The sequence below is a fragment of the Andrographis paniculata genome, unplaced genomic scaffold, assembly GCF_009805555.1.
Source record: "Andrographis paniculata isolate CXL003 unplaced genomic scaffold, ASM980555v1 Contig74END, whole genome shotgun sequence".
Taxonomy (NCBI): Eukaryota; Viridiplantae; Streptophyta; class Magnoliopsida; order Lamiales; family Acanthaceae; genus Andrographis; species Andrographis paniculata.
Genome location: NW_026137611.1, coordinates 3,709,403 through 3,731,965, shown reverse-complemented (window position 1 = coordinate 3,731,965; position 22,563 = coordinate 3,709,403). Strand labels below are relative to the sequence as shown.

The 22,563-nt window shown below is 33.7% G+C and overlaps 2 protein-coding genes across 4 annotated transcripts; both read left to right on the top strand.

The window, feature by feature from the left end:
- The first annotated feature begins 1,283 nt into the window (after positions 1 to 1,283).
- On the top strand, positions 1,284 to 5,323 carry LOC127266107 (WD repeat-containing protein 26 homolog). 3 transcript variants are annotated; one of them, XM_051296236.1, is made up of 5 exons: positions 1,284 to 1,394; positions 2,250 to 2,962; positions 3,160 to 3,261; positions 3,644 to 4,273; positions 4,896 to 5,323. In XM_051296236.1, the coding sequence occupies exons 2-5, from the start codon at positions 2,294 to 2,296 to the stop codon at positions 5,133 to 5,135; spliced, it is 1,641 nt and encodes a 546-aa protein (XP_051152193.1). In that variant the 5' UTR covers positions 1,284 to 1,394; positions 2,250 to 2,293; the 3' UTR covers positions 5,136 to 5,323. The 3 variants fall into 3 exon arrangements, with proteins under 3 accessions (XP_051152193.1, XP_051152192.1, XP_051152191.1); XM_051296235.1 differs by having other exon boundaries at positions 2,132 to 2,962; XM_051296234.1 differs by having other exon boundaries at positions 2,127 to 2,962.
- A 1,933-nt stretch (positions 5,324 to 7,256) lies between these two features.
- LOC127265923 (DExH-box ATP-dependent RNA helicase DExH6) lies at positions 7,257 to 16,550 on the top strand. Its single transcript, XM_051295953.1, has 14 exons — positions 7,257 to 7,492; positions 8,431 to 8,521; positions 8,625 to 8,937; positions 9,011 to 9,085; positions 9,349 to 9,393; positions 10,337 to 10,427; positions 10,531 to 10,589; positions 11,002 to 11,157; positions 11,971 to 12,023; positions 12,189 to 12,222; positions 12,339 to 12,428; positions 12,766 to 13,761; positions 13,962 to 15,047; positions 15,850 to 16,550. Exons 1-14 carry the CDS (start codon positions 7,348 to 7,350, stop codon positions 16,207 to 16,209), a joined length of 3,594 nt encoding a protein of 1,197 aa, XP_051151910.1. The 5' UTR covers positions 7,257 to 7,347; the 3' UTR covers positions 16,210 to 16,550.
- The last annotated feature ends 6,013 nt before the right edge of the window (positions 16,551 to 22,563 follow it).

Sequence of the window (22,563 nt, the reverse complement as noted above, 5' to 3'; positions counted from 1 at the left end):
CGAATAATGACTCAGCAATCTTATCGTCTTCTGAATCTTGTTCTTCTGTCGTATAATTAGAATCCTCAAAATCTGATTCATTAAGCATTTCATTTCACTCATTTTTTTTCGAATTTCATTGCAATCTAAATCTATATCTTCATCATATATTTCTTAACACATTTTCCCTTATCGTAATTCAATTTTATGATAATACAATACAAGTTATAATATAGCACAATTTTAATGCACTACTTATAAAATACAAAAAAATATGCCTTAATCATAAAATAAATTATATAAAAACTTATCTCCATACTATTTAGTTTTTTCATACAGTATAATTTATTAATTACAAAAAAATACATTATTATCATTTTTTATATCATAAGATACAATAAACCGAAGAAAAAATTAATTTAAAATTTACCTTCACAAACGATTCCACAAAAATATTCTTCACTCCAAAGAAGATAAAATATAACATGTAGAATGTATGATTAAAATATTAGAGAGGTAGGATTGGAATGTGGGGGATTTTGAATAATGTCAACTATATATATATTATGACGTGGAACCCGCAATCGCTACTGAAATGTACATTGAGTAAATTTTCGACCGGACGTAATACTCTGCAAACTAAGCCCGAGAATGTCGACTAAATTTGAAATTGGGACATGTGAGGCTAGGGTGTTTTATTTAAACTAACTCCAACAAGGCTACGTATATTTTGGAACACAATCGTGATTACTTAATTTTAAATCAACCAGAGTTGTTTTAAGATTCAACACAACTGTATTTGAAATAAATATGTCAGTGTTTAAGCACAATCACTGAAAGATGTGTCGTGGGACTGAACACGAGCGTGTTTGAACTAAACATGCCTATGTTCAAACACGCCAACTGAAACGGAAGATAGACATGAGTCTATAATCTATTAACACTTGTGTTTAATTTGATTAGAACGGTGGATGAATTGTTAGTTTAAACACGGTCATATTTTATGTAACACTACATTCAATCCGACTTAGCTGTCAGATCAGTGTGTAACAACTACGTTGATCAGTTAAATTTTGAATGATAAAATTAAAAATGATAAATTTTGTTTTATGTACTAGTAATTTTAATAATTTTTTCATGAGAAAAAAAAAGGGTTTGAATGAAACTAATTTTTGCCCTATAAACAATTTTGCCTTATTTCAATGTTTATCCTTCTTGCCTAACAACCAAAAAAAAAAAAAAAAAAAAAAGAAACTAATTAATAAAAAATGTTAATAATAAATGAAATTAGCAAAATAAATAAATAGGCCTTCATGAATCGGATCCCTTTCTGCAATTCCGCAGTCTCACCGATACGCTGCTTCTGCTTCGGTATTCGCTGAAAATCTGCTTATCTGTTACCACGTTCGCCGCCGGTAAGTTCTGCGTTTTCAGCCGCTTAGGCGACGATATGCATATATATATATATATTTGCTTGTTTGTGCTTCGATGAATTGTGATTGGTTTGATTTAGGTCTTGATATCGGAAATTACAATCGGATGCTTTTGTCAATGAGATTGATACGAGGAATTAGTTTGTATGTTATTCGTTTGTTTTTTCTGTGCATTTAATTTTTTGAAGAACGATCGAGGAAGTTGAAATTGTTAGACATTTTTTTGGTGTACGGTATTTTGATTTGTGTACTGTAATTTTATTCTCTGCTTGTTAATGGAGGCATTTCGAGGTCGTGTTGTAGTAATTTTAGTAGTGAATTTTTTCGTATGCAAATTCTTACGCAAATTTGGAAGCATTGGCCTTTTTTAGTGTTGCCAAAACTATATTATTGAAAATGATCTCTAAGCCAAATAGATAGCAAAACCATACCATTAATGTATAAAGTTGCAGTACTTCATTCTGTTTATGAAAATTTGATTGATTTCTGAATAATATTTTGTATCAAATAGGTTACTTAAATGAACCATTGAAGGACATTGTAGCTTTAGATAATTCCTCTCGGCTTACAGTGACATGCTTGTGATGAAAGGATGAATTTTGCTTAGATTTTTGACATTTTAAGCTCTGTTTTGCACATGAAGTTAGAGTTTCACTTTGAAATCTCCCAAAAAATGGTTTTAATTAACTATTATTTTGTTTGGTATCTTTGAAGGATAGTTTGAATTAGTATTCGTTGCTGTCTTGATACTCTCATATATGGGCTGAAGCACCTTTTTCATGGGAGGTGTTGGGGATGACCAACCACCATCGAAACGTGTGAAATTGTCATCTGCAGGAACTGTTTGTAATTTTTCATCACCAAGTGGGAAAAGTAATCCGATGGCTCGGCTTTTAGCATCCGAAGAGGAGGAGGTTGTTGGTTCAAAAGGTGTTATTAAGAAAGTTGAACTTGTTCGGATTATTGCCGATGCATTGCAGTCTCTTGGTTACTCTGACACAGGGGCTTGTCTAACGGAGGAATCTGGAATTTCGCTGCACACGCCTGTGGTTGAATTGTTTGTGAATCAAATACTTGAAGGTCGATGGGATGAGAGTGTTAGATTGTTGGCTGAAATTGGTCGAATAGATGAGTCGGTTATTGAATTAGCATCTTTTGTAATATTGGAGCAAAAGTTCATGGAACTTTTGGACGAAAATAAAACAATGGATGCTTTGAAGACGTTGAGGGCAGAGATGGCTCCGCTTGGTGTAAAGCATGAGAGAATGCAAGAGCTGTCTTTGCTTGTAGTGTTCCCCTCATCGAACTCAAATGGTGAAACTTCTGGCCCTGAGCGGAGGATCAACTCTCGTAAAAAGTTACTGGAGAATTTGCATAAGCTGCTTCCCCCTTCGGTTATGGTTCCCGAAAAAAGATTGGTCCATCTTGTCGAACAAGCGCTTTCCTTGCAAAAGGATGCCTGTCGGTTTCACAATTCCTCAGTTGGGGAAATGTCTTTGCTTGCGGATCATCAGTGTGGAAAAGAACATATGCCATCTCAAACCTTGCAGGTAGCATAAATTCTTTTATTTTTATTATTTGCTGTTGCTCGGGATGAAAATGAGTTTGTAACAATGAGATTATGCCCGAAGGATAGAAAACAAGTCGTGATTTCTTTATTATGAAGAATCATATGCATCTCATTAGGTTGTACTTAATCAGTTACCTTGACTGTTGTTTTTGTGTTTTATTTCTTATAACAATACAGATATTACAAGAGCACGATGATGAAGTGTGGTTTTTGCAATTCTCTCGTGATGGAAAGTACTTGGCTTCATCATCGGGTGATTGTGTCGTGATTATATGGGAGGTATGCGGGCTTTGATTATCATTTTGTTTATTGATTGGTTCGTGTTTCATTTGGTGCTGGGATTCGATATGAAGTCATTGATAGAGAGATTGGTTAGTGTGATCGCATTCATTTTTGGTTTTTTTTTTACTCTACCATCAACTTGAATGCCAAATCCTTCTTCAATGTATGTTTTCCATTATCCTTCTTTTAAATGAATTGATTGTTTTTTCTCCTAACGTAAACTTGTCTGAATTTTGTTTGTTCTCTGGTAATACTGCTGAAAATTCGCCGCATTTTATAATTTCTGCTTTGACATAATGCTGATGGACAAAGTCTCGGACATTAAAATTATGCCCCCTTGTCATCTGCTTATGTATTGTATCTTTGTTGACTGGCCTAGGTTGCGGCTGATGGTCAAATTTCATTAAAGCATAGACTGTCCGGTCATCAGAAACCCGTCGCTTATCTTTCGTGGAGACACTGCAACGATCAGCTTCTTACGTGTGGTTTACAGGAGTCTGTTAGACGGTGGGACGTAGCCTCCGGAGAATGCCTCCACACATATGAAAAAGGTTCTCTTGGTCTTGTTTCTTGCGCGTGGTCTCTTGATGGGATGAGAATATTTACCGGCATCAACGATAAAAGTGTCAGCATGTGGGATTTAAACGGCACGGAATTGGAATGTTGGAACGGGCCTAACACTGCCCGAATAGCTGATATGGGGATCACTATGGACGGGAAGGAGCTCATAACGATTTGTAGAGAAAATACAATACAATTCTTTGGGTTGGAAACGAAGTCCGAGAGATTCATCGAAGAGGATCAATGGATAACTTCATTTGTCCTGTCAGAAGACCGGAAATATTTGCTCGTTAGCTTAGCGGACCAAGAACTTCATCTTTGGAACATCGATGGCTATCCTCGGATGGTCACTAAATACAAAGGCCATAAACGTGCTCGTTTTGTTGTCAGGTCGTGTTTCGGTGGATCCAACCAGGCATTTGTCGCCAGCGGAAGTGAGGATTCACAGGTAACCAAGTTTATAAATTCAAGTCTCTATTGGCATTAATTAATTCATTGGCGCATGTGGTCAGTTATATATTATATATTGTGCTTGCGTTAACATATCGTGTTTGTGTTAACATGTGGTATGTGTTAAAATCAATTGTGATATTTGTTGTGTGGACTATTCTCATGTGATATTAATTATATATTATTTCATATGTTAAAATAATAATATTTTAATGTAAAAATAGAGTTTGTGAAAAAGTAAAATAAGGTGATTATAAAAATATTTTTGAAAAGTTATAAAAAAACGAGATAGTAGAAAAGATAGTGACATGAGTGGATAAGGTTATTTACGGTAAATAAATACTGTATGAGTTCAATGGATAGTAAAAAAAAGAAAAAAGAAAAAAACTCAGTATAAATATTCCGGACGGACGGAGTATATTATATGACATGATATGTGCTGAGATCAATGGCTTGGTGACATTAGTTGTGTGGACTATTGTTATATTAACATGATATTCCGGACGGGGAGTATATTAGATATCGTGTTAGTTTGCAAGTGTGTGTTCTCTACCGGATATAATATGTTTTAGAAAGAGAAAATCTAATGAAGGGTGCTAAATAGTTTGAGCTATTTGTAGGTTTACATTTGGCACCGAATCTCGGGAGATCTCATTTTGACATTGTCGGGGCACACCGGGGCTGTCAACTGTGTCGCCTGGAATCCGGCAAACCCTTACATGCTTGCTTCAGCCAGCGATGATCGAACCATACGCATTTGGGGTCTGACGCCGGTTCTATCGAATTCGAATTCAAATTCAAATTCAAATGGAGCTCACAGCAACGGCCTTCACTATTATTGCAACGGAGGGACTTCATAATAAGTTGAATATTTTCTTAATTATTCATTACTTTACTTTTCTGTGTAAATTTGTTACTTTCGACAATACCGTTGTTGTTGTTGTTCGCTTTATTCCTGCTATCTTCTTCTTAACCATTCATTACTTTACTTTCTGTGTACATTCTTTACTTTCGACAATAGTATTATTGTTCGTTGTTATTAACTTTATCGATGTTATTTCTTCTTAACTATCTAACTATCCATTACTTTCTTTGTAAGTTCTATCGTTTCGACAATACTCTTGTTAATTGCTTTATCAATGTTATCTATCTTATTAACCATTTCTTTCTTTATCATTGTTTTTCTTATTGTTTGATATTATTCGATACTTTATATTGGATCGTGTGGTTTTTTATTTATACATATTTGTACTTTGGCATAATAACTATTTCATTAAATTTCTTAAATACTACTTTTATCTAAAATAATATTTTTTTTTAAATTTCGCCCCAAAAATAAATGTATATTTTTTACTTTGAGTGAAAGAGTATTATACTTAAAATATTGATTTAATATCTATTTTAAAAAAAAAGGATATATTTAGGGTCTATGAGAGTTTGGAGGAGTCTGTCCTTTTTTTCTTTTTTAATTATAAATATGAAAAAAATTATAATTTAATAAAATATATACAATATATATGTCATTTTGCAGATAATAAATTTTTTTATAATACAAATTAATAAAAATTTTAAAAAATATATATAAATATAATATAAATTTATAATTAAATTATACAAATTACTATACATAAAAACCAAACCCAAAACTAAATTTCCCCAAAACCTCCTAAAGAAACACACCCTTATAAAATATTCTATAAAATTGAGTATGTTTTATAGAATAACAGACGATTAAATATGTAGAAAAAATATTTGGTTGTGTTCTTGTGATTTTTCCGGAAGTTAATTGAGATTTTTTTGTTTTTTTTTTTCTTCTACAAATATCATATCAAACAATTATTTTTTATTTTTTATATTACAGTACAAATTTATTTTTAAACAATTACTTTTCATTTTTTTATTTTATTACAAATTTATTTTACATTTAAAATATCACATAAACATCTATTTATACGCTCAAACAACTATTAAAATTAACTTTTTATTGTTTAAAAAATCTAAACCTAACAACTAAGAGGGTGTTTGGTAAACAACTTATTAGATAACTTTTTAGTTGTTTGATCATAAACCGGCTAATTTTGGTGTTTGGTAAACAACTTATTAAACAACTGTTAGTTTATTGAAGAACTTTTATTGTTTGACCAAGTAAACCAACTAATTTTGGTGTTTAGTAAATAAGCATCCAAAAGCTAATTTTGAAAAAACTTTATATCCCATCGTTTTAGATTTTAATTTTTTCATTTTAATTCTTTTTATTCCGTTCTTAAAATTAATTAATTCTTTCACATATATTAATATATTTTTTTATTATGCTACTATTTATTAATTATTGGATATATTTCTTCTAATAACTTATAAATTTATATTTATAAATTTAAAATATTTTTTTTTATATTTCAATTATCTTATTTATAATTTTTTTAAAAAATTTTTAAAATAAAAATAATATAAAAATATTAATATTATTGATTCATTTATATAGTATATTTTATCACATAATATTTTATTAAAAATAAATATATTTATTAAAAATTAATCCAATAAATTTAATGTAAATATATATTAATTAAAAATTAATCCAATAAAAATACATATATATATTATATTTATACTATTTCTATGTATATATATAAATTTCAATAAACTTGCATTAATTTTTTACAAAAATTTTAAAAATAAATATCTTAATAAAATTTTTCTAAATTTTAAATTAATAATAAAATTCTAAAAATGTAAAAACTCAACTATATATTTAAAAAATAAAATATAAAATATCTTTAATTGTCATTTTATAAATAAATGTATATTAAACTATTATTTTACCAAATATTTTAATAAAAACGCCTAATTGAATTAAGTAACAGATATGACACAGCCTACCACCCTAAACAAACACAACCTTTGATTTATAAAAGCTCCAGGCAGGTTTAAATATGAATTACCGATATTACCCCGGAAGAAATCCGCAGTATAAGTGTTGGAAAACGCAGAGAAAGAGAGAGTTTGAAAGGCAAGCGACTGTTCTTCCCCAAATTCCCAAAACTATCTCTCGATTTCTTCTCAGTTTCTCGGATGGCTCCGGGTTCGGATGCTAATGGCGGAGGGAAGAAGCGGCAGAAGAAAGGGAGGAACCTATTCGAGGTCACCAATGTCGCCGAAGCCACTCGCATTCGGATTGCGCAGATTCTCGAGCAGTTCCGCGTTTCGGACGCTGAAGGTCAGCCAATAATCCTCGAATTTGCTTGTTATGGAACCCTAGGATTTTTTGTTTATTTATTTATTTTTGGAACGGAGGATGATGCTTCGCCGCTGGAAATTGGGAGGGTTACTTTGATAGGGTTTTTTAATCTCTCATTTTTGTATTTGTCGGATTTGGTTGAGCTGCTTTGACACAGAAGTGATGGAAATTATTGGTTTTTTTGAGTTTGGGATAGTTTGTATGACTTGTCCTTTGACACTTCTTTAGCTCCTGTTGATTCTTATATGTTTGAAATTGGCTTATAGGTTTAGTTGTGATTCTTACGGATATTAGTATGGTCAGTGAGAGTTGCACCTGTTCATTATCAATTTTAACATCTGTTATTTGATTATACTATATGTTCTTCAGACAGATTCGTTTTTGGAAAATTGGACTATTGATATTGAATTATAGATGTAGTGTTTTCCTTTGATTCTTTTAATAAATCGCATGCTCATGAGTACATTAGTGTACGACTTCTGTTCATATTTTAATTAACGGCTTTTGAAAGGAATGAACGTCAGTGCTACTGCACTTAAACATTCAACATTGTGTTGATGTGTTCTGAAAAATAGCCTTTTGTTAGTTAATGACTGTTTTAAAGTTGGTGTTTTAGTAATCTTCATACCATGTGTTCTATAGTTTAATTTAATCCAGAATGCTTTTAAAAAAATAACTATCTTGAATCAATATTTTAAAAAATGAAGCTATCTTGATTTTCTGACTACAATATCTTTTTGTTACTCTTAAACTGAACATGGAAATTTAGGGATGATTATAAGAAAAATATGGATGTTATGAGTCCCATTTTGAAGTGTAAATGATTTTGCCTCTGGCCAATTTCTTGAAAGATGATGTTATTCTTTCTGGTTGTGCTCTGAAATCCAAATGCTACTCTCACACAAATTTGATTCCAGTGTACAAATTTGAAGAAAACCTGACAAACCAAGAAAGGGCTGCTGTGCATGCATTATCCCGGAAAATGGGCTTGAAGTCCAAAAGTTCTGGGTGAGCTATGGATAGGCTGAACGTTGTAATCATTACTATTATGAGGATCCCTTAAAATATGAGCTACACGATTTGCTTTTGTCCTAATAATAGCATTATGTAGGCGGGGGCAGCAACGTCGTATTTCTGTGTATAAGACCAAAAAGGCAGTTGGCTCAGTTAAAGGGAAGGAAAATCTTGTTTCTTTCAGATTTTCAGAAGGAGCTAAATCTGTTTTACAGGATTTGTTCACTCAGTATCCCCCTGATGATGTAGAGATGACTGAAAGTAAAGTTGGAGAATGTAGTGTTAAAAATGGCAATGTACGGGGAACAAAAGACGACATGTTTTGTAAACCAACAATGAACAAGTCAGATATTGAGAACAAAGTGGAATCACTCGCTTCTAAAATAAAAAAGGTCCCAAACTTGAGACAGGTCTGTTGCCTTCTCAGTATATATTTTCAATTGTTACATTTAACTATGATAATTATGGATGATAGTTGTGCAGATCACTGAGGAGAGATCCAAGCTTCCAATTGCATCTTTCGAAGATAATATTACATCCACAGTAGATTCTCATCAGGTTGGCCATACGTAAAGCTTCATTTTATTTAGTTTATGATACATAACTAGGAGGTATCACTTTTATAATCATGACTGTTTCAAACTATAAAGAACACCTAGACCCTTTAACAAAGGCACCGTAGCTTAAGAGTTTGGCCTGTCAGTTTCAATCCCTTTTAATGGAGTAGGATTAAAGTTTATCATAGTACACAGTTGGATGCTCTTTTATTTTTTTATTTTTTTAATAATCTCTAATTCTTGTTTGTCCATCATTTCAAACAGGTTGTGCTCATATGTGGTGAAACTGGATGTGGGAAAACCACACAGGTAGTTGTTTTATACATTTTCTTAACCTTCTTCTTTTACTATCTTGGCAAAAGGAGGATTATTTATTAACTACTAGTTTCAAGTTTTGCCACTCTATGTCAATCATTTTTAAATGGATGGTGTCCTGTGGGTTGCTATTAAGCCAATATGTGTTTCTTATGGTAATTACAATATCATTTTTGTGATGGGCGAATGAAATTTGTAACTGTGCATGTTGCGTAGTTGGCGGTTTTGTTATCATGCAAGATTATATATTTTCTTTTCAATTTTATTCTCCTTATATTAAATCGAAAAACCCTAGTTTACTTGAGATTTACTGAACTCTTGTCGTCAAAGATTTAAGGATATGTGCAGTATTTGCAGGAGCATGCATAAGCCTTTAACTAGATTAGGTATAGAATGTTTAGATGGAAAATATGTTTATAATCATAACAAAGACATGTTGTCAACCTCTCTTGGAATGGAATTTTGGAATCTCTGACACTCAATGGTTTCCTTTTTTGTTTTGTGACCACTACATGTATGCATGCATTTCTTCTTATATGTATTGCAGTATTAATCACAATACACATATGCATTTTCTCTATGATTTAAAAAAAAATCTGATGAATGATTGCCAGTTTAATTTTCAAATAAATTCTCATGCATTCAAGGGACATCCTTAGCTTAGTATAGTTGTTTCTTTATATGCCTCATTAGCTTAGCTTAGTATAGTTGTTTCTAACACATTTTACCCCATAAATTTGTTGCTTATATTACTATAAATATTATCCTGGAGATTCATGCAATATCTTACCTTCAGCTGCAACATAATGTCGTGACTTTAAAACCAGTGATGATAGTGTCATCCGAAAAGCTGCACAATATCTCACTACTTATATTGATCTTGAGAGCGTGTCTTTAAATATTACATGTGAAACTTATTTTCAACGAAATGATTAAGGTCCCACAATTTCTAATGGACCATGCATGGGGTAAGGGAGAGACCTGCAAAATAATTTGTACACAGCCACGCAGAATTTCTGCCACGTCAGGTGAGAACAGAACCTATTTTAACTTGAACAAATGTATTTATATATGTTTTTATTGCCTTAATCATATGCAAGTATATGCCTATACTCCATTTTTGAAGTGCAGTGGCTGAAAGGATTGCTTCAGAAAGAGGTGAAAATGTTGGGGATTCTGTTGGATACAAGGTACTGCCGGATCTACTTAGCAGCTGTTTATCTGCTTTTTCTAATTATGTTATTTAGTAAAAGTTATGTATACAATTACTCTGTATAACTTATTATTATCCGAACTCAATACTTGTGTTTACTGTTGAAATTGGAAAATGTAACCATTCTTAAAGCACCCATGACTATAGATTCCAAGCATGTACTGAAGTAAAGTTTTTCAGCATTGATTGTGAATATATCTTTGAAAATAGCATTGGAACAATCTGGAAAGTTGAATGTCTTTTCAGAAGGTCTATGGATTGGCCAAGTAGATTTCTGTCTTGCTAAACTACATTGATGAAAATAACTATTTTAATCACCTCAAGAATTATTAGGCACTCCTTTGAACTTGCCTTCTGTTATGACTTTATCTGATAATATAAAATACCAGATTCGGCTGGAGAGCAAAGGTGGAAGGCATTCATCTCTTGTGTTCTGCACCAATGGAGTTTTGCTCCGGATTCTAGTCAGCAGAGGAAGTGGCAGAACAAAGAAAAAAGCCAAAAAAAAGTCGAATAGCATCTCTGACATCACACACATTATTGTGGTATTCTTCTCTACCCATATATTATATGTGACATCAAACATTAAAGTTTATGTTATCTTTGATTGTTCTAGTGTTATATATATATGGGCTGTCCCCAACAGTTCTTTTTGTCACCACAGAACAATTTTTAATTTGACTTGAACATGTTGTGCTATATTGGGAGGTTTTTTAGGTTTACCATTATTCACTAAAAAATTTTCCTTTAAAAAAATATCAAATTAAACACTTATTTTTTATTTGTTTATCTTATATTTAAAATTAATTTTACATTTAAAACATCACATCACTACTTATTTATATCACATCAAACAATTGTTCTAATTCAAAATTTTATTATCCAAAACCTAAACCCCCAAACAAACACACCCCTAGTCGCTTCCGTTGTATCTTTGTTATTTGAATATTTGGTTGTCCAGATCTATCTATTATTTATTTATTTATTTTTGACCTCTGGGTGAGAGCTGCCTGTTGGTTTCCTTATAATCACTGAACACTATTCATAATGTTATATATACCTCTAAACTTATCTAACCTATTTGGAGAGCTTGACTTTGTCTGCTTTGTGCTACTGACTTATAGTTATTATAGTTTTCTCGTAGTACAAAAGACAATATGATTTAATTTGTGCTGATTCTTTCGGTAGCTGTGTTCTATTCTTCAGCACATTTCTTGGGCACACTACATATTTGATTCCTTCTCTGAAATTTCATGTACTTTTTTTTTAGTTTTAATTCATTTCCAGTATAGTTCAACCCATAATCTCTGGTTCTTATATCTTTGTTCTCTTTCTTACAATGTGTTTTCTACCTTTAGGATGAAATTCATGAAAGGGATCGCTACTCAGACTTTATGCTTGCAATAATCAGGTATATATTTTGCTTGTGTTGAGTTTTGACTTTTATTTTATTTTTAAGGCGCATGTGATCTCAATTTCAGTTTATTATGTTTTGGATACAATTATTTTGTAATTTATATTATAATCTAAAAATCTTGTAAATTCTTTTGTATATTATATTCTAATATGTCTCCAGGGACATGCTTCCTTTGTATTCTCATCTTCGTCTGGTTAGTATCTTCATAACTTTTATTCTTGCTCAACATATATATATGAAGTCTATAGGTCTTTCAATGAATGCAATTGGTTTTTAGTGAAATTTTTTATGGTCTATGGGCTGGAACAGGTATTGATGAGTGCCACAATTGATGCAGACAGATTCTCGAAATACTTTGGTGGCTGCCCAATAATTCAAGTTCCTGGCTTTACATATCCTGTGAGTTGCCTCTTCCAGTTTACTGGTGACGAAATTTTTTATATTAATTTATGTTAAACGATTGTGTCACTTAAAAGTTTGAACTGATAATTTTAAATTTATTCCTATGTTATTCTTCCAACTGGGGGGCCTTCACAACGCAGGCAGGGGCATTGAAATGGGACTGCTTTTTCGCTTGTACCATGTTAAAAAACTACCTGTTTTAAAAATAAAATGCACCATATTATTCATTCTTTCGTTCATGCAATAGCTGAGGGTCAGGGGCATGCTTCTTTTATTTTATAAATTAATATTTCTGTTATAATTATTCATTTTCTTTTTGTTTTTTATGTTTCAGGTAAAATCTCTCTACCTAGAAGATGTACTATCTATTGTGAGATCTCCAGAAAACAAACACACGAAATTGGATGAGTTTATCAAAAACTCTTCCTTGAGTGATGAGCATAAGGTTGCTCTCGATGAGGCTATTGACTTAGCTCTGTCGAATGATGAGTTTGAACCCCTCCTTGAGTTAATATCTTCAGAAGGGAGTGCTGGCCTTTTTAATCACTCGCACTCCATAACTGGTGTAACGCCACTGATGGTACTTGCTGCGAAGGGACGAGTTGGTGATGTTTGCATGCTTCTCTCGTTTGGTGCGGACTGCAATTTACAGTCAAGGGAGGGAAAGACTGCTTTAGATTATGCTCAGCAAGATAATCATACTGAAACTGCTGAGATTATCCAAAAGCATATGGAGAAGACATTTAAGTACTCCGATGAAGAGCAGCAATTACTTGACAAATACATATCAAATGTTGACCCTGAACTAATTGATTGCGTGCTTATTGAACAGCTGTTGAGGAAAATATGCAGTGACTCAAAGATCGGGGCTGTTCTTGTGTTTCTCCCTGGTTGGGATGACATAAATCGAACACGTGAGAGATTAGTAGCCAGCCCCTTCTTCAGGGATCCTTCTAGATTCGTAATCCATTCTCTCCATTCTATGGTACCATTGGCTGAGCAAAAAAAAGTGTTCAAGCGCCCCCAGCCTGGCTGCCGTAAAATTGTTCTTTCAACTAATATAGCAGAGACTTCTGTCACCATTGAGGATGTTGTTTATGTTATAGACAGCGGTAGAATGAAGGAAAAAAGCTATGACCCATACAACAATGTATCGACTCTTCATTCTTCTTGGATTTCGAAAGCAAGCGTGAAACAGAGGGAAGGACGAGCAGGGCGTTGCCAACCTGGTATTTGTTATCATCTTTTCTCAAAACTTCGGGCTGCTTCACTCCCAGATTTCCAAGTGCCTGAGATTAAGAGGATGCCGATAGAAGAGCTATGTCTGCAGGTGCTAAAACTGCTTCTATGTATTGAAAGTAAAAAAAAAAAAAATTGAGTGTGTGTCCTTGTGTTGTTTCCACTGTTGTTTTTATATTTTAACCGGATCTAAGACTTGATCTCATGTCCTCTGTATGTTTGTACATTTTCAAATAGATCGCCGCAGTATTTCTCAAATAATGTATTAACTGTTTCTGTTTCCTTCAACAGGTGAAGCTTATCGATCCATCTTGTAAAATCGAAGAATTTTTGCAGAAAACACTGGACCCCCCTGTTTACGAGACGATACACAATGCAATCATTGTTCTTCAAGATATCGGAGCTCTATCTTCTGATGAGAAACTCACAGATCTTGGCGAGAAACTTGGAGCCCTGCCTGTTCATCCGCTCACAAGCAAGATGCTATTTATTGCAATACTATTGAATTGTCTCGATCCAGCATTGACATTAGCCTGTGCTTCCGACTACAGGGACCCGTTCATTCTACCTATGTTGCCTAATGAAAAGAAGAGAGCCCAATTGGCTAAATCAGAGCTGGCTTCCTATTACGGAGGGAATGGAGATCAGTTAGCCGTAATAGCAGCCTTTGATTGCTGGAAAATGGCCAAGGAAAGAGGTGAAGAAGCTCGGTTCTGTTCTCAGTACTTCGTTTCTGCGAGCACTATGAAAATGCTCTCAGGAATGCGCAAGCAGCTTGAGACTGAACTTGTCCGAAATGGTTTTATGCCCGATGATGCTTCTCGGTGCAGTCTAAATGCCTGTGATCCAGGAATCCTTCATGCTGTTGTCGTTGCGGGTCTATATCCAATGGTTGGGAGAGTGATCCCGCACGGTAAGAGGACACTTGTCGAAACAGCTGACGGGAATAAGGTGCGGTTGCATCCTCATTCAACCAATGGAAAGTTGTCGTTCAAGAGAAATTGTCCTGAACCTTTGATTGTCTTTGATGAAATTACACGTGGAGACGGGGGGCTTCACATTAAGAACTGTAGTGTTGTGGCTCCACTTCCACTATTGCTACTGGCTACTGAGATTGCCGTCATTCCGGCTGAAAATGACGATGATGATGATGATGATGGTGAAAGTGAATCTGACGATAACGATGATGATAGTGATGAGAATGATACAATGTGTTCCGAAACACTGAATTCCCACCGTGGTGAGAAGATTATGTCCTCACCCGGCAATGTTGTTAAAGTCGTCGCTGATCGGTGGCTTCCTTTCGAATCGACGGCCCTTGATGTCGCGCAGGTTTATTGTTTGAGGGAGAGGCTTTCTGCAGCAGTTCTACACAAAGTAAGTTCTCTCTTGCAAATTAATTGAATTATTTTATCACACTTGAATCTGAACAGACATGAAACCATGCTCTATGATATAGGCTTCGGCTACTTGCTAGTTCTGCTCTCTCTAAATATACTCAGTTGCAATGTATACATATATGGGGAATGGCTAGAGTGTTGATTGGGGCTAATCTGCACCACCATGCTTTATTAGTCTTAATTAGCACATGAAAATAGAGCCGGCAATGTATGTTGTACATCTTGTTAGCAGTAGCTGTTTGTTCTAGTTTATATGTGTGTTGTGTTAATATATATATTATGTACTGACATTTCATGTCCGTTCATTTATTGTATCTATATTGTATCAATATATATTTGTACTATCCGTTTATATTCCATGTGTTGCCGATATTTATTTTGTGTGCTGTCAGTAACTAATTATAGTCAAGACAATAGCAGTTGTTGTTGCGACACATATACAAGTTTGCAACTATTCAAATATGCAACCTTATGTGTACTCCTTTGTTTTCTGCTGATGTCAAGGTTGCATATTTCTAGAGTTATACCTAAGTTTGGCTTGTTCAAACTCGTTAAATTGCTGTTTTGACGAGTTAAATGAGCCGAATTTAAGAGCATGATTTGGTGATGGATTCGAGGATTGTTTGCTAATATTAGCAACATTCGCCACTGGGGCGGGGCTTAGGGTTAATTTTACTATTGCCAATATGTTACTTATAGTTCATTTGAGGTATTCATACTCGAGGACTCGATTAGTAGATACACATGATCATTAGTTTCTTTATGTTTCTTCTTGGCAGGTGACACAGCCGCAAAAGATCCTACCGGAACACCTGGGAGCCTCACTACACGCAATAGCGTGCACTCTATCCTACGACGGGATGGCCGGGATCTCATTACCCCTTGAAGACTCTCTTGCTACAATGGTCATTGACCAGCCCAACAACTCTGGGAAGACAGCAAACCACCCCCCTAGAAACCACCTCAGGCACCAAAACAACACTCCCCATTACCAACGCGGCGTTGTTTCTATAAAAAACCGGCATCACTCGTTGCCACACAACTCTACTCCGGCTATTGGCACACCCTCCTCCCAAGGCCCTGTCTCCAGAGGTAACATTTCCAAACGAATGCGCGGTGGCAACAAGCGGAGCTGCTAATGAGATGCCGGCAACATTCAAGTAAGTTTCTATTCGGTACAATTGATGATCCATCTTTCGTCTTTATATTTTGTTTTCTATAACGCCTAAGTAACGGTAATGGTAATGGTAATGGTCATGGTGACGGCGCGGTTTAGGGGTATAGTCGTCATCCCAAAATACACTAGCACTAGGTTGTTATAATGTACATTATTTATAGTTATGTACAATGGTTCTATTATGCCCAAGGGTTTCGACTTGTTCTCCTGTTTTAGGGTAGTGTTGTCATTTCGACTAATGAGTTTGTTTAACTAAACTCGACCGATACACTATTATATATATATATATGTGGTTGGTTCTTAGTTGTGTTTTAATTTCCCGTATTATATATAGTTATGATAAATAATTTTTAATGTAAAAATTGATTTGAGAATTCTATTTAGTTTTTAATTTTCATTCAAATAAATTTAATTTAAAAGCATTCATAAAGAAGGTTTTAAAAGTTTATTTGAGAAAATATTGCCTATGGAGCATAGAAAACATTTTGATATATATTATACTCCCTCCATCCCATGTCATGTGGACGTATTACTGTAGATACGATAATTCAGGTAAATATAATTAGTAAGTAATTAAAAAGTGTATTAGTAAAAATAATTATAAATTAAGATTAAGATAAGTAAATAGTTTAATTAAAATTAAAAAAATTATAAAATTTAAAATGCGAGCATAATTATATTTTCAAAAATAGAAAGAACAAGTTATATGGGACGTACGAAAATAGAAAATAGGGACAAATTACGTGGGACGGAGGGAGTATATATTTTAAATTATTATGAAACTCTTGTGTTCTTTTTTGTGAAAAAGACTTTTTAAAAAAATTAATATATTAGGGGCATGAATCGTGCTAATTTAATCTCAATTTTGATTAATATATACCATAGGGGTGATTGATATATATTTATATATTTGTATTTTGGCGTTATTGTTTCTAATATTAAAAATATTTTTATATCGTTTTTCCTTAATTTGTATTATGTTTCGATATAATAATTAATATTCAAATATTAACATGCAAAAAGGAAACTGAAATATTTATAAACATATGGTATACGCTAACTTAGCCGATTGGATCTGCAACTATATAACATAGTTATTATTTTTTATATTGCTTATATAATTTTTTATTCTTCATACAATAAAATATATATATTATTTCAAACAATTTTACAAAATAAACACACCCTCAATTTTATATAAAATTAAAGCTAACTATTTTTAATGACAATATAAACTATAAAATGCATACATGAAGCTGTTGTGTCAAGCATTTAAATTCAAAGTTGAGTAATAAACCTATCAAATATAACCTAGAAGTTTGATATTTAAGATATGGTACGTCTTTTTTGGGTTTGGATTGCAAAGAAAATATTTACTTTATTTCTTTCAATATATAATTAAAATGATTAAAAAAATAAAGAAGCCAAAAATATAAATGTAATGTTAAAATTTGATTGCATTTTCAAATAACAATCAACATTCATTTCCTACGGTATTGTGTATTTGTTCACTTATATTTTTTTTAATAATTTCCTATAAATATTATTAGGAAAATACTATATATATTAATATAATATATATTTTATCAATTAAAACCTCAATAATTCAATACAAAATATTATTTTTTATATTACCAATTCATTTAAAATCACAACGAACAAATTCAACTTTTGTTAAGACAAATGTTACATAAATAAATAAATTTTTATTTAAAACATTATATTATTATGGAAAAAAATTAATTTTGGTCCCAATATAAAAAAATTCATCAATTTTTGTCCTAATATAACCAAAATTTATCAATTTTGGTCCGAATATAAAAAACTCATTAATTTTAGTTTCAATATAAATAATTTCAATCAATTTTGGGCATATTATAAACAATTTCAATCAAATTTGGTCTCACCGTTAAAAAAATTAATGGAAATTGCTGACGTGGACATGACAGAGGTGACGTGGCAGTTGACCTGGAAATTACACGGCCATATACAATTATACACGGCCATGTTGTTACATGGCCATGTATATTTCAGTGTATAATTATACACGTTTGGGGATGTCAGTCTGAAGTGAGAGTTTACAATTCACAAGAAAAGAAACTAGACCCAAGGACCATTAGTGATATTTCATTAGATATGCTGAAAGGTCCAAGGGTTATAGATTCTATTATCCATCTCAAAGTACTAAAATTGTGGAATCAAGAAACGTGAAATTTCTTGAAAATGACTTGATCAGTGGGAGTGATCGCCTTCGGAACGTTGTTTCTGAAAAGAATCATCATGAAACTCAACCCTCCGATTCAAGTAATAGATTAGTTGTCGTTTATACCCCTCAAGTACAAACCAATATTAGACGACCAACTATCGCAATTCCACAAGCTGCTGATACTGATCAAGTAGATCACACTGTATACGAGGAACAACAAGAAATTGTTGAACAACCAGTTGATATTGTTGACCGGCTGAGCAACAAGTTTCTCAAGAGAATAATGATACAGTGTTAAGAAGATCTACTAGAATAAGGAGATCAGCTATCAGTGGTGATTATATTGTCTACCTACAAGAGTGTGACTACAATATTGGAGTCGAAAATGATCCTGAAACATTTTCACAGGCTATGAGTTCATCAATATCGAACTTGTGGTATAATGCTATGAAAGAAGAGATGGATTCTATGGCATCCAATCAAGTTTGGAATCTTGTCGAGTTACCTGATGGTATAAAAGCCGTCAAATGTAAGTGGGTCATTAAAACAAAGAAAGACTCGAAAGGTAACATCGAAAGATATTAAGCACGACTTGTTGCCAAAGGTTTCACTCAATAGGAATGAGTCGACTACACGGAGACTTTTCCTCCTATATCAAAGAAAGATTCTCTTCGAATGGCATTAGTAGCGCACTTTGATTTTGAGTTACATCAAATGGATGTGAAAACGACATTTCTTAATGACACTCTAGATGAAGAGGTTTATATGAAACAACCTGAAGGATTCTTCTCTAGAGACGATGAGCATTTAATATGCAAGCTAAATAAATCAATATATAGTTTAAAACAAGCCTCTCGTCAGTGGTATTTAAAGTTTCATAATGTCATTACTTCATTTGGTTTTGAAGAAAATATTATGGATCAATGTATATACCTGAAGGTTAGTGGGAGTATGATTTGTTTTCTTGTGCTATATATAGATGATATTTTGCTTGCTACTAATGATAAAGATTTGCTATACGAGGTGAAATATTTTCTCTCTATAAATTTTGACATAAAAGATATGGGAGAGACATTTTATGTCATTGGCATTAAGATCCATAGGAAAAGATCTCGAGGCATTTTGGGCTTGTCTCAAGAGACCTATATCAATTTTAGAGAGATTTCGGATAAAGATTTCTCACCAAATGTAGCTCCAATTGTCAAGGGCGACAAAAATCAGTTTAGATCAATGCCCTAAGAATGATTTTGAGCCGGATTATATGACTAACATTCCATATGCTTCAGTGGTTGGAAGCATCATGTATGTTCAGGTATGTATTAGACCTGATATAGCATATGTTGTTGGAGTGTTAAGAAGATATCAGAGTAATCCAGGTCCTGACCACTGGAGAGCTGCAAAGAAGGTATTGAGGTACCTTAAAGGGACAAAGGATTACATGCTCATATACAGACGAACCAATAGTTTAGATGTTATTGGTTACTCTGATTTAGACTTTGATGGTTGTGTTGATTCTCGAAAATCAACATCTGGCTACATTTTCATGTTAGCTAATGGAGTCATATCCTGGAGAAGTGCAAAACAGACATTGACAGCTACTTCTACCATGGAGGCAGAATTTGTTTCGTGTTCCAAAGCTACTTGTCATGGTGTATGGTTGAAGAGTTTCATATATGGGCTTAAAATCATGGATTCTATTGCTAGGCCATTGAAGATATATTGTGACAATTCAGCTGCGGTTTTTATGGCTTAGAATAATAAAAGTGGTAGTCGATGTAAACACGATATTAAGTACTTAGCCATAAGAGAACGTATTAAAGAAAATAAAGTGGTCATTGAACACGTTAGCACTGAATTGATGATTGCTGATCCCTTAACTAAAGACATGCCACCAAAGAATTTTAAGGATCATGTGGTACAAATGGGATTTGGTTCTGTGATGTAATTTCATTTGTTCATACATCTTTGTATTAAATAAAACTCTTGTTCAGTTGATATTTTTCTCATTTGGTTTTATGCGCATATTTGTCTTGAGAAAATTATCGTGAAGGTGAGGACCTAGAATAAACATAAGGTTTATTCATTAAGATGTTTGAGTGGTTTTAGGAATCAAACTACATTGTAATACATGGAAGATAATACTCGTTGAAGATGGTCTATCCATGATTCATGTATTTTGTTTCTTATGGAGTAAATTATAGATCAAGTGAGAGAATGTTAATATTATGTGGTCTATGTGAAGTAGTGGTCTATATAAAAGGTTTCCACTACTCCACTATCCCCGCTACTTCACTTCATTACTAACGTTAATGTGACGTAAGTGAAAGGTCTTCACTTGTTGATACAATTTTTCAACAATAAAAAAGTAAAATCCGAAAATAGGAAATTATCTTCGAATTTGATATAATTAGTGCCTGACATTAGAAATCTCTAAACACTGTACAATACATAAGTAAACTGGAAAATAAATGATACAGACTAAAAATTAAAGGATGATCCCCGAATCACTGACTTTGCTGTTGTTTGAAAATGATTGAAGATACCTCGCCAGTTTTTTGACCCAAATCCTTAAGTATTCCCTGAAGAGACGCTTCTTGGAACCGTCGGCTAGACGGTTACAACAATTGCTCTCAACCGCCTACTAACTCCTTCTTCAATGACACGTATCTTTAACCGTCTCGCCAACCGCATAACCCAACCGACCAATCCAGAGGCTAACTGGTCGCTAGACCAAACGACTCCTTGGCCGCCCCACAAAGCGACCATCATCTAGTCTCTTGTCCGACCTCATATCGTCCGTCTCATTCTTCTTCGCCCGACCTCACTTGGTCCGACCTCCGTACCAACCGATTTTCGCATCAGCCGATCTCCTCCTCCGCTTGGTCCGAACTCATCATCAAATCGGCTGGCTCAACCGACCGCACTCGGTCCAACCACGGACTACCCAACTAAGGACCAACCGACCGCAAACCCACAGATCGCAGACCCACTGAAAACGCATCAAACAACGGCGAACCGACCGACGGCGAATCACCCGACGGCGAACCACCCGACGACGAACCAACCGACGCCGAACCAACCGATGACAACCAACCGACGCCGAACCAACCGATTGAAAACCAACCGATGGTGAACCAACCGACTGAGAATCAACCGACGCCAAATCAACCAAACTGAGAACCAACCGACTGAAAACCAACCGATGCCGAACCAACCGACACCGAACCAACCGAACTGAGAACCAACCGACGGGCTCTGGATTCCTTATTTTCTTAGACGGCCAGTTGTTTCAACAAACTATCCTGAAAAACCCCTTTAAACACTCTGGCAGGCCCAACGACGGATCTATATTGCATCTTATCTTGGGCCTTTATCCTAATTATAAAAATTCGTACGTAACACCACTAATATCTCAACTACTCCACTCTTTATGTTAATTACTTCTTTGATGGAATAAAGTATTTGAGACATGAATTTTAGACTTTTTGGTCTTCTAAGCATCACTATATAAAGTTTTCTACACCATCTAGAAAAAATAGTGCAAGTACTTAGAAAAACCAAAAAAAGATTACATTCAAGTTTGACACCAATGGCCGGAGGTATATTTTTAAAATTCATTTTAATTTTGATTCTTGAGTTTTATTCCACATTGAATCGATTATTATACTACCACTCTCCATACACTTATTTTGTGTTCCATTTTGCATTTCATTTTTAATTTTTAGATTAAATAATAGTTTAATATTATATTGATGTTTCATGAATATATATATATATATATATTTAAATATGATACTCCTTGTTTCTCACTTCAATAGCAAGTGGATTTGCATTGAATATTATTGAAATACAAATTAATTTTTTTTTTTAACTTTCTTTTGCGGATAACTAATTAATTGTTATATTTTCCTAAAAATTTAAATTTTTAGGTGAGACGGTCATTCTGCATCCGATATAGTATCATAACTTTGGCTAGATCTTGAGTTAAAGTCTCACTGTCCCTGTCTGGAAAGACGGTTCGGTCGCCAAAGTTCACATAAAAAAAAATTAAAAAAATATATAGATAATTAACATTTTATAAGTCTTTTATGTGTAATTTTACTAGTATAA

Bases quoted from the DNA above. Each gene is read 5' to 3' on its own strand.
- LOC127266107 (XM_051296235.1), top strand. From the start codon at position 2,192: ATGGGAGGTGTTGGGGATGACCAACCACCATCGAAACGTGTGAAATTG. The intron at 2,963-3,159 runs GTAGCATAAATT...ATAACAATACAG, and splicing joins TGCCATCTCAAACCTTGCAG to ATATTACAAGAGCACGATGA. The intron at 3,262-3,643 runs GTATGCGGGCTT...TGACTGGCCTAG, and splicing joins GTGTCGTGATTATATGGGAG to GTTGCGGCTGATGGTCAAAT.
- LOC127265923 (XM_051295953.1), top strand. From the start codon at position 7,348: ATGGCTCCGGGTTCGGATGCTAATGGCGGAGGGAAGAAGCGGCAGAAG. The intron at 8,522-8,624 runs GTGAGCTATGGA...AGCATTATGTAG, and splicing joins TTGAAGTCCAAAAGTTCTGG to GCGGGGGCAGCAACGTCGTA. The intron at 9,394-10,336 runs GTAGTTGTTTTA...GAAATGATTAAG, and splicing joins GATGTGGGAAAACCACACAG to GTCCCACAATTTCTAATGGA.